Here is an 11859-nt window from a genome sequence, read left to right on the forward strand (position 1 = left end):
TGGCTCTGTGCCAGGGGCTGTGTGGTTGGGAGACCACAAAGGAGCAGACCAGGGCTGAAAAGGAAACTTTATTGAGTTTGGTTTGCAGATATAAGCACTCCTCAAACACAAGAACAAACTCTTACCAGGCCACAGCCCATCAAACCCAAGATTCAATAAGATGCAGAAACCAGCACTGTGCTGTCCTGGGAGGCCAGTGCTGACTACTGGCAGTAAATCTGTTGTTTTGGCTGCTCTCACAGGCATAGTCCAATTCTTTAGCTCCACCAGCCAAAGCCAGCACAGTGGATGTGATATCAGCTCTGGATATGAACCCTGTACTACTGCCCAGCAGCACAAGCAGCAGCAGAAGTGTGTGACTAAAGCAAGGACTTCAGTGTGGCAGGGGACCACCACTTCCAGCCCTGCTCACAAAGACCCAGGCCCAGTGCTCACTTCTCCATGAGGGACTCCAGCTGCTCCTGCAGGGATGCCATCTGAGAAGAGAGAGAGAGATGTTACAGTAAGGCACATCTGGGACCCCAGGCAGCCCCAGCATTTTGGTGTTCTTGCACATCTTCTACCCACAGCAGTGGCTGCTCTCCCTGTGTTGCCTGGAGCTGTGCTTGTGCTCCTTGGGGACAGGACTGGCACTGCCCACAGGGATCTGAGAGTGAGAACCTCCTGCCTTGGTACTGGGCTGGAACAGAGCTGCCCAGGCAGGAAATCTGCCACAACCCTACAGCCACTGCCCTCCTCGTACAGGGGTGCTAACAGGTTTGTGTGTTGTGTTTCACCCCAGGCAGCAATCCTGAGAGCTCTGGACTGCTGACTGGGCATGGTTGGCTCCTCCAGAGGGAAGGCTGCAGTCAACCCTACTCCTTGTAAGTCCTTGGGAAGCTCCAAGCACTACAGATGAGGTACAACCCCACCTGACCTGTAACCTGGAGTTCACAGCAGCTGCTGTGCTAGAATCTTGGGGAACTCTGTCAGGCCCAGCCTAGAGCAGTGCTTGCCCCAGTACCTCCCACTCCACTGGGGGAGTTTCCTCACCTGCTGCTTCTCTCGCTCTTCTTGCTGCTTGAACTCATCCAGCACGGCCTGAAGACGGGTCTGCAGACACAAACATGGAGACCACAGCTACCAGTGTGCTCTCAGCAGAATGGGTGCTGCTGCCACACGTCACATGGTGCAGTGACAACCACCCCCTTGTCTCCTCCAGTTTCACAGATTACTTTGCCCCCACAGGGAAATGCTGGAGTGGTACAGCCACACCACACCTATTTTTAACCCAGCAGGCAAAGGCTCCTGGCTTCTCCAAATCAGCCTGCTGGATCTAATGGCTAGCCAGTGTTAAACAGGTCTGAAGAGACCCCAGGACAGTTCTCACCTTGAGGGCAAGGTTCTCCACTTTCATGATGAGATCTTCCTGGCGCTTCCTCCTGTCTTGAGTTTCCTGGAGTTTACTTTTCAGGTTGTCAATCTGTTTCTGGATGCCCATGGCTGGAAAGGGAGAGTGAGCTCAGACCCAGAGCAGCAGCAGAGCTGGGAAGCACAGCCTGCCTGACATCCCAATAATTCTGCCATGCTCTGCTGGCCACTCACCGATCTGGTTGGACCCCTCATTCTCCTGCTGCTGCCCATCAGACTCATTCAGCTTGTCCTGCAGCTGTCTCTCCAAGTCCTCCTCAGTGTCCATGATGTTCAGATCTTCATCATCATGATGATCCCTCTCATCTTCATCCTCGCTGCTGCTGCTGATATCATTAAATATCTCCCGCAGTTCATCGTGTTCTAGTTAGGGGTAAAAAAGTTAAAACAGAGCTGATGAGCTGCCAGTGCCCTTTGCCTGCCAGGGACCACACCTAGAAATAAAACAGCCTTCCCCACTGCACCTGAAGAGCCATGGCCTTGCTTATGCCCTGACATCCCTGGGGAGGAGATGTCCAGGCTGGTGAGTGAACCGTGGTTGTCCACTTCTTTAGTTTCATCTTCTGCAATGACTTCCCAGCCTGACAGCAGGAACAGGTGAGTCAAGGGAAAAAGAGGAACTTGGAAGATGTTGGAAGAGGCTAAAAATGGCAGATCACTGCCACTCCAACCAGTCTGGCCTTGTACCTATGGACCCCCAGAACGAAACATCCCAGACCTCTTTTCTAATGACTTCTCCTCTACTATTTCAGTTCCTTCTCACTACAACAGCACAGTCCACAAGAAAGGTCACCTTGAGGAAACAATTAACTTTGAACAAGGCAAAGATTAAGCTCCAAAACTTCAGTGCCTCTCGTGTGTTTATGTCCCAGTGTCCTACACCCAGGCAAAGCTCAACTTGCTCTTTCCAGAATCCCCAGGTCACACACGTGTCCTTGTCCTACTCCTGAGCTTTTTTCCCCACTGAAAGGATACGGACACTGACAGCCTCAGCATCGGTGCTCAGGAGACGCTTCACCTCTTTTTCCACATCAGGAGACTCAATATACTGGGCCAGAGAGGGGAAAGAGAACAGAGACACTGTTAAATGCCTTGTACATGCTGCTGGTGCTGGCCAACTACAAGGCTCCACCTCTGTTTCAAGGCTTTCTTATCTTTGTGCTCAGAGTTTGCTCATATTTAACTGTGAAGTAATTTATGCACCCTCCCAAAACCAATCCATTTTTTTTGTACCTTGGTAGGTTGAGTGCTCTCACTTTTCTGTTTATACTATGTGTTTCCTAACTTTCTGTGTCTATGCACAAAGTCCTTGAGGTGTTGACGGTCAACTCAACTGAACTCAAGTGAACTCAAATCCTTCCCATCCCACTCAAAAGAAGGCTTCATTTTTCACTTTTAAATTAGTCAGGAATTTTACTGCAGTGATATCAAATCTCCCCTGTGGGCTACAAGAATGTCTCAAGTAATTTGCTTCCCAAATGTCATGCAAAATCACACTCAACCCTGTTCTCAGAAACTGCAAAGGAGAGAAGAACAAGTCTTCCCAGCCTCAGGGTGCTGCATCTCCCCAACACCTTGCCTGGCTTGTGCATATGCACAGAGACAGTCTCTGAGCTCCATCTGTTGTCACTCCCCCAGCTGAAGTGACAGTGGTACTATTTGGGGAAGGGAATGGGCCGTGCAGAAAGAGATTTAAGCTGGAAAAGCAGGAATGCGTGAAGCCTCATTTCCATGTGAGTCTCTCTTCCTTTCTTCTCTATGAGTAGGAAGAGTTGTGGTGTGGCAAGGCAGCCACAGGAATGAGGTCCAGCAGTACTCTGCACAGAGGACTTTCCCCTCAGGAGCATCTTTGAAAATACAGAGGAAGCACTCAAAGAAGTGTTTAAATCTCCCATCCTACCCTCACCCTCATCTCAGGCAAGGAAAAGTGAACAAATGTTAGAAAACACAGGACTTCTGGACCACTCACAGTTACAGCTCTCATGTCTCTGCCTTCCTAGCCCTTGGGTATTTCATCTGCATCTGGGTGAGAAGCAACTCACCTTCTTCTTAGCTGTCTTCCGGAATCGCCGCTTCCGTACATTTTTCAGGGGAAGAGTGACTGTGACAGAGGGAACAGATTTCATGTGTCAGGCAGATGGCCCAGTGAGAGAAGCACGTATCAGAAGGGAGAAGATCCCTTCTGCAACAGAGAGTGGTGTGGAGAGGAGCAGCAGCACCGCCAGTACCTGGCAGGTGTGAGCCCCCAGCTCAGATGTGGAGTACCGGGGTGGAGGGGCTTGGCACAGCCTCTACTCACTGCCATGGTTCCATATGAATTTCTTCTCTCTGTCCTTGTCCTTCTTTTTGTTTGCCTTGGGGTCAGTGGTCACTGTTTGCTCTTCCAAAGGTGGGTACAGATCACCATCCACAGTGCAAACAAGCATCTGGAATCCCCACAAGGATGTGAAGGAACAGTGACTGTCCACTGCACATTGTCAGCCAAGGGGATTCAGGGGCATGGGGTGTGGGAGACACAGCTGCACCCCAGCTCAGCTGGACACAGCAGCAGTTAAGCTGTCACAAGGACAATCACATTTCACACTTCAGGAATGAGGTTTCTAAACACCGAGTGGAATGGGGAATTTTAAACTCCTAATGCTGTGAGATACAAGAATTGGGCATGTTTTAATGGGTGTCCAGTTGCCAAAGTATACAGGGGTTTTCCTAGAGGGGGAGCAATGACTTAAGCTGTTGGTGCAGGCAAAAAGGACAGGTCATACCTGGCAAATATCTGCTGTCTTGTAGAAGGTTTTCTTGTCAATGGTTTTTAAGCTCTCGATGATGCAGGGCAGATCCACCAGCTTAGCTGCCAGTGGCACCCTGTCCACACGGACAATCCCATGGCGCCCGTCCGCTGGGGAAAACCAGGGGCCAGGTCAGTGCTGTGCCTCAACAGCCACCCCGGGAAATACAGCCCTGGGCAGCAGGAACTTCACAGGACAGCACGTGCAGGTGGCACAGCTTCAGCTGTGGACAAGCAGAGGTGCCCAGAGCAGATGCTCACCATGCCCTGGAGCTGCTCACTCACCGTGCAGCTCAATGGTGAGCCTGTCCTTCAGGTTGACATTCCCAGACTGGACTGCTCGCCGCACAGTCGAGGCATATTCCTGAGAAGGGAATGCTTCAGGACCTGGTGTGCTTCCTCCAAGAGTTACTGAACACTTCTGCCCAATCTACCCAGCTTTAAACACCTGCCATCCACATGGTGGACAGCAACTGCAAGACCCTCCTCCCAACACCATGTTAATGTGGCTCTGCTATTCCCAGTGCTCTCCACACCCCTGGCTGTGACAGTGGTGTGAGGTCCCTGACAGAGACACCTGCCAGAGCTCCACAGCACTGTAGAGCTCCACTCACCAAGCCCTTGTGTTCCCAGCAGGACACAGTCTCAAAGAATCCCAGAAAAACTGGGGTTGGAAGAAGAGATCATCCAGTCCAACCCCCTGCCAAGGCAGGGCTACCCGAAGCAAGTGATACACAGACACATCCGGGCGGGTTTGAGATGTCTCCAGAGAAGGAGACTCCACAGCCTCCCTGCCCAGCTGTTTCAGTGTCCTGTCACTCTCAATGGAAAATTCTTCCTCATGGTGAGGCAGAAATTGTGCTTTATTTTATCATCCAGTCGCTGGGCACCAGAAAGAGTCTCAGCTTTAAGCACATAACAAACAGCAACAAAGGCACGTATAGCCACTGCGAATAATGAGCCAGTACTTGTCAAACCTTTACAGAAAGGTCATCCCAAACCCTCTCGGTTGTCTCTGAGCCTCCTGCTCCCAGCGCCAGGAGCACCTCTCTAGGGAAGGCCGTGGACAACCCGTTCAAAAGGCTGGGAAGGGGCTACCCAGGCCCCAAAGCACCCAGCCTGCTTCCACAGCCCAGAGCCGCAGCTTCCCCACCGCCTTGTTACCGCCTGGGGCAGGCGGTGCTGGCCGGCCAGCCGGGCTGGGCCCGGTGCAGCCCGGTGAGAACGGACGGACCGAGCGCTTACCGGGGGCAGCCGCAGCACGAACTGGCTCTCGAGCTCGTGTGGAGCATCGTCCTTGCCCTTGCTCATACCGCCTCCGCCAGCTCCGCCACAAACACACGGTCACGGCGCCCAGGGAAGGCTCCCGCACGGAGCCCCCGGCCCAGGCCGGCTGCCCGGCGCCCCCAGCCCCGCTCCGCTCCGGTCGGTCCCGCCCCGCGGAAGCCGAGCCCGACGCGCCGCCCCTTCCGCTCCCTCCCCGTTCCGGCCCCGCTCCGGTGCCGCTGGCCATGGGGGCCGGGTTCGGCGCGGGGCTGGGGCTGGCCCTGACCTCCAGCGCTTTCATCGGTGGCAGCTTCGTCCTGAAGAAGAAGGGGCTGCTCCGGCTGTGCGGCCGCGCCCGGGCAGGTACGGCCGCTCCCGGGGCGCTGCTCCCGCTGGGTCTCCCGAGGGTCGTGACCAGAGTTTTGTTTGGCTTCATCTGAGGTTTCTCGTTTGTTTCCTCCGCACTCAGGGCAAGGAGGGCACGCGTACCTGCGAGAGTGGCTTTGGTGGGCAGGGCTGCTGTGCAGTAAGTACCGCGCTCAGACTGTGTTACCGCTCTTATCATGGGATCACGGAATGGTTTGGAGACCTTAAAGATCATCTCGTTCCAACCCCTCCCGTAGGAACACCCACTATCCCAGGCTGCTCCAAGCCCTAATGTCCAACCTGGCTTTGAGCACTTCCCGGAATGGGGCAGCCACAGCTCCTCTGGGCACCCTGTGCCAGGGCTTCACCACCCTCACAGGGAACAATTCCCCCTTATCCTGTCACTACATGCCCTTGCAAAAAGGCTCTCTCTCTCCCTCTCTCTTTCTTGTAGTCTCCCTTCACATACTGGAAGGCCACAGTCAGGTCACTCCAGAGCCTTCCCTTTTAAGAGTGTGGTTGTGGTTGTTCCCAGTCACTTTCATGTTTTGTTACTACCATTTTTGTTTGACTGGTTGAGTTTTATCCAAGTTTCTGATGATGATGTTGATCTCATTGTAATTAAGCTATTCTAAAGTCTTGTGCATTACCAAGTTTCTGTGCTAAGCAGGAGCTGAGGAGCTGGTTTAGCTGGGTGGGGTTAAGTGCTTCAGAAGTGGCCTGCCCTGAGGATGTAGTAATATTGGCACATCCAGCACCGTGTGCAGCAATTTCAGCAGCTTTACTTTACACTTTTCAATGTCAATAGCCAACTCTAACTGATTTACCCTTTAAAAAGCTGTAAAAGCTGTTCTAGGAAAAGGACAGACACCTTTCAGCTTTGTAGAAATTATGGAAATACTTTTCTGTAGTTGCTGCTCACTGTAGAGGCACATGTGACTAAGGATCACTGTGCATAACACTGAGCCTTCTCTTCCCAAGAGAAGGTGCTGGTGCTGTTCTTTTATGCTTGCTCAACATACCTCAGAGAAACAGCATGCTCAGGAGGAAGCTGAAGCTTTTCTGACTGCACTCAAACTTGTATTGTGGTGAATTGCTCCCACTTTGATGCTCACAGGAGTTTCTCTTGCAGTGGGAGTTGGAGAAGCCGCAAATTTTGCTGCCTATGCCTTTGCCCCTGCCACACTGGTAACTCCACTGGGTGCTCTGAGTGTCCTTGTTAGGTAAGCAGCCTCAGAAACAGCCTCACTTCACCTCCTTTAGTGATGAAAGCAGTTGCTCTGCTCTCTTCCTTCAGGTATCCATTTCTTGTCCTAATTGGTTTTGGATTTTTTTTTTCAGTGCAGTTCTGTCTTCCATCTTCCTGAATGAGCAGCTGAATGTTCATGGGAAGATTGGCTGCATCCTGAGTATCCTGGGCTCCACTGTGATGGTGATCCATGCTCCACAGGAAGAAGAGGTTTCCAGCCTGGAGTCAATGGCAGAGAAGCTGAAAGATCCAGGTACTAAAATAAAAGGATTTCTGTTGACTTCAGGCTAATGACAGTAGAAGGTGGGACACAACTTGGATAGATGGGAAAAGACTGAACTGAATGGTAATTGAGCTGTTTCTTGTTATGCACACCCCATGGAATCATTACTAGTTACCAAGTGGGCTGTTTTTTTTACTGTCTGTGATGTATAGATGCAAGAAGTGAGGAGCAAGGAAATGAGGTGCAGCTGTCAGCAGAAGAGATTGGCCTTTGGCAGTGCCAGGACTTGCAGAGGGAATTCCTGTACATAAGGGTGGTAGTGGTGTGGCTGAGAGAAGACAGGAGGAAATTCAGGCAGAAGAACTCAAGGCAAAAGAATTCAAGGAGTTGTGCCCAAGATCAGGTAGTCCTGGTGTTAATGTTAGAGGATGAATCAAGTCACAAGGATATGATGTAGGCAATAGCACAAATGGCAGAATAAGCCAAAAGAGATGGAGGAAGGCAGCATAAGGAGAGGAGCAAAGCAGAGTAACAGCAGATGTTGCTGCTCATTAGGGGAAGCACTGCTAGGGCACTCCTGTGATGTGGCACTTTTTATCCCACCAGTCTGCAGAGTTCAAACACAGCTTCCCAAGCCTTCTGTCACCTTCCTGGGCCTCCTGCTGGACTGGTCAACAGCCCCCCAGCTATGTTAGTGCTGTGGAGCCTGGCAGTGCCCCTGCCACTCCCAGCAGACTGTATCCCCAACAGCCTGACTTGTGATCACACTGTAATGAGCTGTTGTTGTCTCTGCAGCTTTGCTCAGGCTTTCCAACCCTGTTCCCCTCAGATGGAGGCCAGAAAGGCTGATGGGGCAGTTACCTGCCTGTCCTCCATCTCCACTTGCTATTCAGTCATATCTGTCACTGGTGCTGCTGTGTTCTGATGGGAGTTCTTGAATTCTTCTTTCCCCAAGGATTCATTGTATTTGCTGTGTGTGTCCTGGTGAGCTCCCTTCTGCTCATCTTTGTGGCTGGACCCCGTTATGGACAGAGCAACGTCCTGGTTTATGTTTTGGTCTGCTCTGCCATCGGCTCGCTGTCCGTATCCTGCGTCAAAGGCCTGGGGATTGCCCTGAAAGAATTATTCTCTGGGAAGCCAGTCCTGAAGGAACCCCTGGGCTGGGTGCTCCTGGTGTGCCTGGTGATCTGCATCAGCATCCAGATCAACTATCTGAACAAAGCCCTGGACATTTTCAACACCTCTGTGGTCACACCCATTTACTATGTGCTGTTCACCACGGCAGTCATGACGTGCTCAGCCATCCTCTTTAAGGAGTGGCAGCACCTGGTGCTGGACAACATCATCGGCTCCATCAGCGGCTTCCTCACCATCGTGTCCGGCATCTTCCTCCTGCACGCCTTCAGGGACATGCCCTTCACCCCCAGCCTCCTGCCCCTCTTCCTGCAGCCAGCCAGGGCAGACCCACACCCGCCCTGGAGCAGTGCAGACAGACATCAGTCCTGTCAGCACCAGCCTCTGCTGCCCTCGGAGGACAAGGGCTCTCAGAGTGCAGAGGAGGAGAAGTGAAAGCAGGTGAGGAAGCATCTGAACTGCTGGCTTCCTGCTCCCACTGCCAAGGCTGAAGGTGCTGCTGCAGGAGCAGGAGCTGTGAGTTACCCTCTGCCTGTCCCAGGTATGACCATGCTGACAGGAGGCTGACAGGACCAGCAGCCTCCTTGTGGTACAGACAGGAGCCCTGGGAACTGCCCCATTCCTAGCATCCTGTGCTTCTTCACTCTTCTTTTGTGAAGAATTAATTTGCCCTCATCAGGACTCAGAGCTCAGCTGTGCAGAGAGAAGCCTGCAGCACTAACACAAGTGCTAACCCTGACTCCGTGGCAGATCACACATCTGGGGAGGCTCACACTGTTTTTTAAACCCAGAATTAACAGTTACAGAATGATCTAACATGGTGCTAAGGTTGCACAGAGAGAAGATGGATGTCTGGCTTTAAAGGTGACATTCAGAGAGTATTAATGCAAAAATTCCTCTGTCAAGTACTTGGTTTTGCTCACTCTGCTAGAATTTATTTACAGATTCACATCCAAAAACAGAATACAGCCCAAACTGGGAAACTTCAATGGTGCTGCCACAGGCTGCTGTGGCTCTTACAGAGGGACCAACCTCTTCGTGCAATGTCTGCTGTGCAGGTTGATGAAGCTTCCTGTGTTCTATTAAAAACTGATCTGTTCAGTTACCAAGTGCTGAGTGATACATTTATACCAAGAGCTGGGTGAACATTGGAAGGCATGGAGGATCACAGGGTTAGGAAGAACTCTGTGAGTGCTCCAGAGAAACTCAAGTTAGGACAGGAAAGGGAGTCACCTGCTGTGGGAACCTAGTCTTTAGCCTATTGAGGTAAGTTTCTGACAGATAACTAGACAGCTGTGTCCTCACTGACATGGGTTTATATCTGCATAGCTGCTGAACACATCCTGAGTTTGTTCCCAGGAAGGCTGCTGGCTACAGGACACCCATGCTGGGAGCTCACACGCTCTGTCCAGCAGCCCCTGCAGTGGGTTGTGTGCAGAACTGCTTTACCAGGCTCCTGTGTAGAGCTCCAGACCACTGCCAGGGTCACTCCAGGCTTCCCAGAGCCCTGCAGCATATAAGCACTGCTGAAATGCTGCTGCCTTCCCAGAGAGCTGAGCAGTAGTTGGTTGTTTTTCCAGTTTGAAGCTCCTGTTTGTGTCCTGGGGGCAGAGGTCCAGACACACCCACAGGCCTCCTGCCAGTGACCTCCACAGGTGAAGGTGCATGAGGTTATAAAGCAGCTGGTTAGTTATTCCCTGCATTTAGTCTCTCTGAAGAAACTACTCTCCAGGACAGCAGGAGCTGTTAACCTTTTGGGGAAAAAGAGGAAAGGCCACAGCCTCTCCCAGAAACAAGTCTGATTCATGAGACCAAATTATTTGAGCAACAGTTAGAATTCAGAAAAGGCCTTCTAGCCAGAAGACAGTTATGTCTCCTTCCTACTAATTCTGCCATAAATAGGATAACTGGGAAGGAGAGGAAGTGACAAGAAGGCCAGATTTTCCATTCTCAGTAGCGATTTTTCTGAAAAAAGGAGAATCTCATATTAAAAATTGACCCAGTTAATATTTATTACATTTACCCAGGGAAAGCAGTTAATGGAGCAAGTCAGCATCGACAGAGTTGTGCTGCAGTGTGAAAATTGGTCACTTGGCCATATGAACGATTTACCTATGGAAGCCTGGAAGTATTTTCCAGCAGTGGCACTGCCTGGGATGATCACTGTTCCCAACACGCTCTTGTGGCTCAGGGTGCCTGTCCCAGCCTGCGCAGCGCAGCCAGCGTGCCTGGGGTGGCTGAGGGGGTGCCCAGGAGGGCTGCTTTGTGCAGCACTGCTTAAGGCGGGCTGGCCTCACCCAGAGCCGAGCTTCCCATCAGCGCTGGGAGCATCCGTGAAACGAGCATCAGCACCCTCTGCTCGGCCGAGGGGCACGTTCCAAACGCTCCCTGCGTGGCACCGGGGTGCCGGCACAAAGGTGGCCGCTGGCCCGCAGGGCCGGGAGCAGCACATCACCCCGACGTGCAGCGTCCTTGTGTCTGTTGTGGGCTCTCATCTGGCTGCGACTTCCCCGAGACTGGCATGTAATCAAATCCTAACCCCCCGAGCTGATCCTGGCTCCTTGGGGCAGCGGAGTTACCAGGAGTGGGCATGGGCGAGGGCCTGGCCTGGCGGGCACTGGGTCCGGCTCAGTCGGACAGGCTCTCCGAGAAGGCCGACTTGGACTTCTGCGTCTGCTCCAGCCGGTTCAGGATGAACTGGCTCGTGTCGATGAAGCGCTCCACGCAGTTCACGAAGCACGTCTCGGCCCGGCTATCCAGCTTGGGGCCCGGCTTGTCCATGCACTTCTCCTGCACACAGCGGGGTCCCGTTGGTCCCGGGGGCACCGCAGCCCGACCCTCCCCACCCCGCACCGGGGCCGTGCCTCTGGGCATCTCCCGCCCTCGGACACGCTCCCGCCACCTCGGGACCCCGATCCTCTCGGGACCCTCACCCCACCTCGGGCGCATCCGACCGCTCCCCACGCGCGGCTCTGCCCTCCCCGCCGCTCCCGGAGAGCCGCCCCCTCCCGCTCTGTGCTCACCGGAGCTGGGGCTGCTCCCACGGCGGCTCCATTTTGTCCCCATCAGCCTCCTCCCCCCGGGGACAAAGGTCTGCGCGGCCTCCCAGCCTGCCCCACCATCGCGACCGGGTCACCGGAGCCGGCGGCCCTGCCCGCCGCCCGTACCCAGCAGAGCTCGGTCATCTGGTGCACCAGCTGCTGGAAGCGCTGTTTCTGCGTCTCCACCTCGATGAAGCGCTGGAGCTGGGGGTCGGCCCCGCCCAGCCCGGCGGCGGACGGCGGGTCCATGGCGCTCCCGGTGTCCCCCCGGTCCCTCCCGGTGCCGCCGCGCCGCGACCTTCACGTGTCGCCGGTGCCGCGCCCGCCCTTTCCGCCCGCGGCGCGCCTGCGCGCCCGCCCGCCGCGCGCCCCCTGCCGGCGGGGC

The 11859-nt window shown here is 53.7% G+C and overlaps 3 protein-coding genes across 3 annotated transcripts; 1 reads left to right on the forward strand and 2 right to left on the reverse strand.

Moving 5' to 3' along the window:
• Window positions 1-55: 55 nt before the first annotated feature.
• TAF7L (TATA-box binding protein associated factor 7 like) lies at window positions 56-5648 on the reverse strand. The gene is made up of 11 exons (XM_009099466.4): window positions 5441-5648; window positions 4481-4559; window positions 4173-4306; window positions 3710-3836; window positions 3453-3511; window positions 2386-2458; window positions 1875-1991; window positions 1585-1773; window positions 1370-1482; window positions 1033-1092; window positions 56-476 (listed from the first exon to the last, which is right to left on the reverse strand). Exons 1-11 carry the CDS (start codon window positions 5504-5506, stop codon window positions 432-434), a joined length of 1062 nt encoding a protein of 353 aa, XP_009097714.1. The 5' UTR covers window positions 5507-5648; the 3' UTR covers window positions 56-431.
• Window positions 5649-5654: 6 nt separating this feature from the next.
• LOC103824260 (magnesium transporter NIPA2-like) lies at window positions 5655-9542 on the forward strand. The gene is made up of 5 exons (XM_030228990.2): window positions 5655-5824; window positions 5931-5987; window positions 6960-7050; window positions 7169-7329; window positions 8255-9542. Exons 1-5 carry the CDS (start codon window positions 5707-5709, stop codon window positions 8866-8868), a joined length of 1041 nt encoding a protein of 346 aa, XP_030084850.1. The 5' UTR covers window positions 5655-5706; the 3' UTR covers window positions 8869-9542.
• An 878-nt stretch (window positions 9543-10420) lies between these two features.
• On the reverse strand, window positions 10421-11812 carry TIMM8A (translocase of inner mitochondrial membrane 8A). Its single transcript, XM_030228991.2, has 2 exons — window positions 11601-11812; window positions 10421-11223 (listed from the first exon to the last, which is right to left on the reverse strand). The coding sequence occupies exons 1-2, from the start codon at window positions 11721-11723 to the stop codon at window positions 11062-11064; spliced, it is 285 nt and encodes a 94-aa protein (XP_030084851.1). The 5' UTR covers window positions 11724-11812; the 3' UTR covers window positions 10421-11061.
• Window positions 11813-11859: the final 47 nt, after the last annotated feature.

The sequence above is a fragment of the Serinus canaria genome, chromosome 4A, assembly GCF_022539315.1.
Source record: "Serinus canaria isolate serCan28SL12 chromosome 4A, serCan2020, whole genome shotgun sequence".
Classification (NCBI taxonomy): Eukaryota; Metazoa; Chordata; class Aves; order Passeriformes; family Fringillidae; genus Serinus; species Serinus canaria.

What these genes read in the sequence shown, in the direction of transcription:
- TAF7L (XM_009099466.4), bottom strand. Translation starts at nt 5,506, where the DNA reads ATGAGCAAGGGCAAGGACGATGCTCCACACGAGCTCGAGAGCCAGTTC. An exon ending in TGCTGAGGCTGTCAGTGTCC is followed by an intron (nt 1,992 to 2,385) that starts GTATCCTTTCAG and finishes TCCTGCTGTCAG; the next exon opens with GCTGGGAAGTCATTGCAGAA. An exon ending in GCAAGGCCATGGCTCTTCAG is followed by an intron (nt 1,774 to 1,874) that starts GTGCAGTGGGGA and finishes ACCCCTAACTAG; the next exon opens with AACACGATGAACTGCGGGAG.
- LOC103824260 (XM_030228990.2), top strand. Translation starts at nt 5,707, where the DNA reads ATGGGGGCCGGGTTCGGCGCGGGGCTGGGGCTGGCCCTGACCTCCAGC. An exon ending in GTGGGCAGGGCTGCTGTGCA is followed by an intron (nt 5,988 to 6,959) that starts GTAAGTACCGCG and finishes TTTCTCTTGCAG; the next exon opens with TGGGAGTTGGAGAAGCCGCA. An exon ending in GCTCTGAGTGTCCTTGTTAG is followed by an intron (nt 7,051 to 7,168) that starts GTAAGCAGCCTC and finishes TTTTTTTTTCAG; the next exon opens with TGCAGTTCTGTCTTCCATCT.
- TIMM8A (XM_030228991.2), bottom strand. Translation starts at nt 11,723, where the DNA reads ATGGACCCGCCGTCCGCCGCCGGGCTGGGCGGGGCCGACCCCCAGCTC. An exon ending in AGATGACCGAGCTCTGCTGG is followed by an intron (nt 11,224 to 11,600) that starts GTACGGGCGGCG and finishes CGCTGTGTGCAG; the next exon opens with GAGAAGTGCATGGACAAGCC.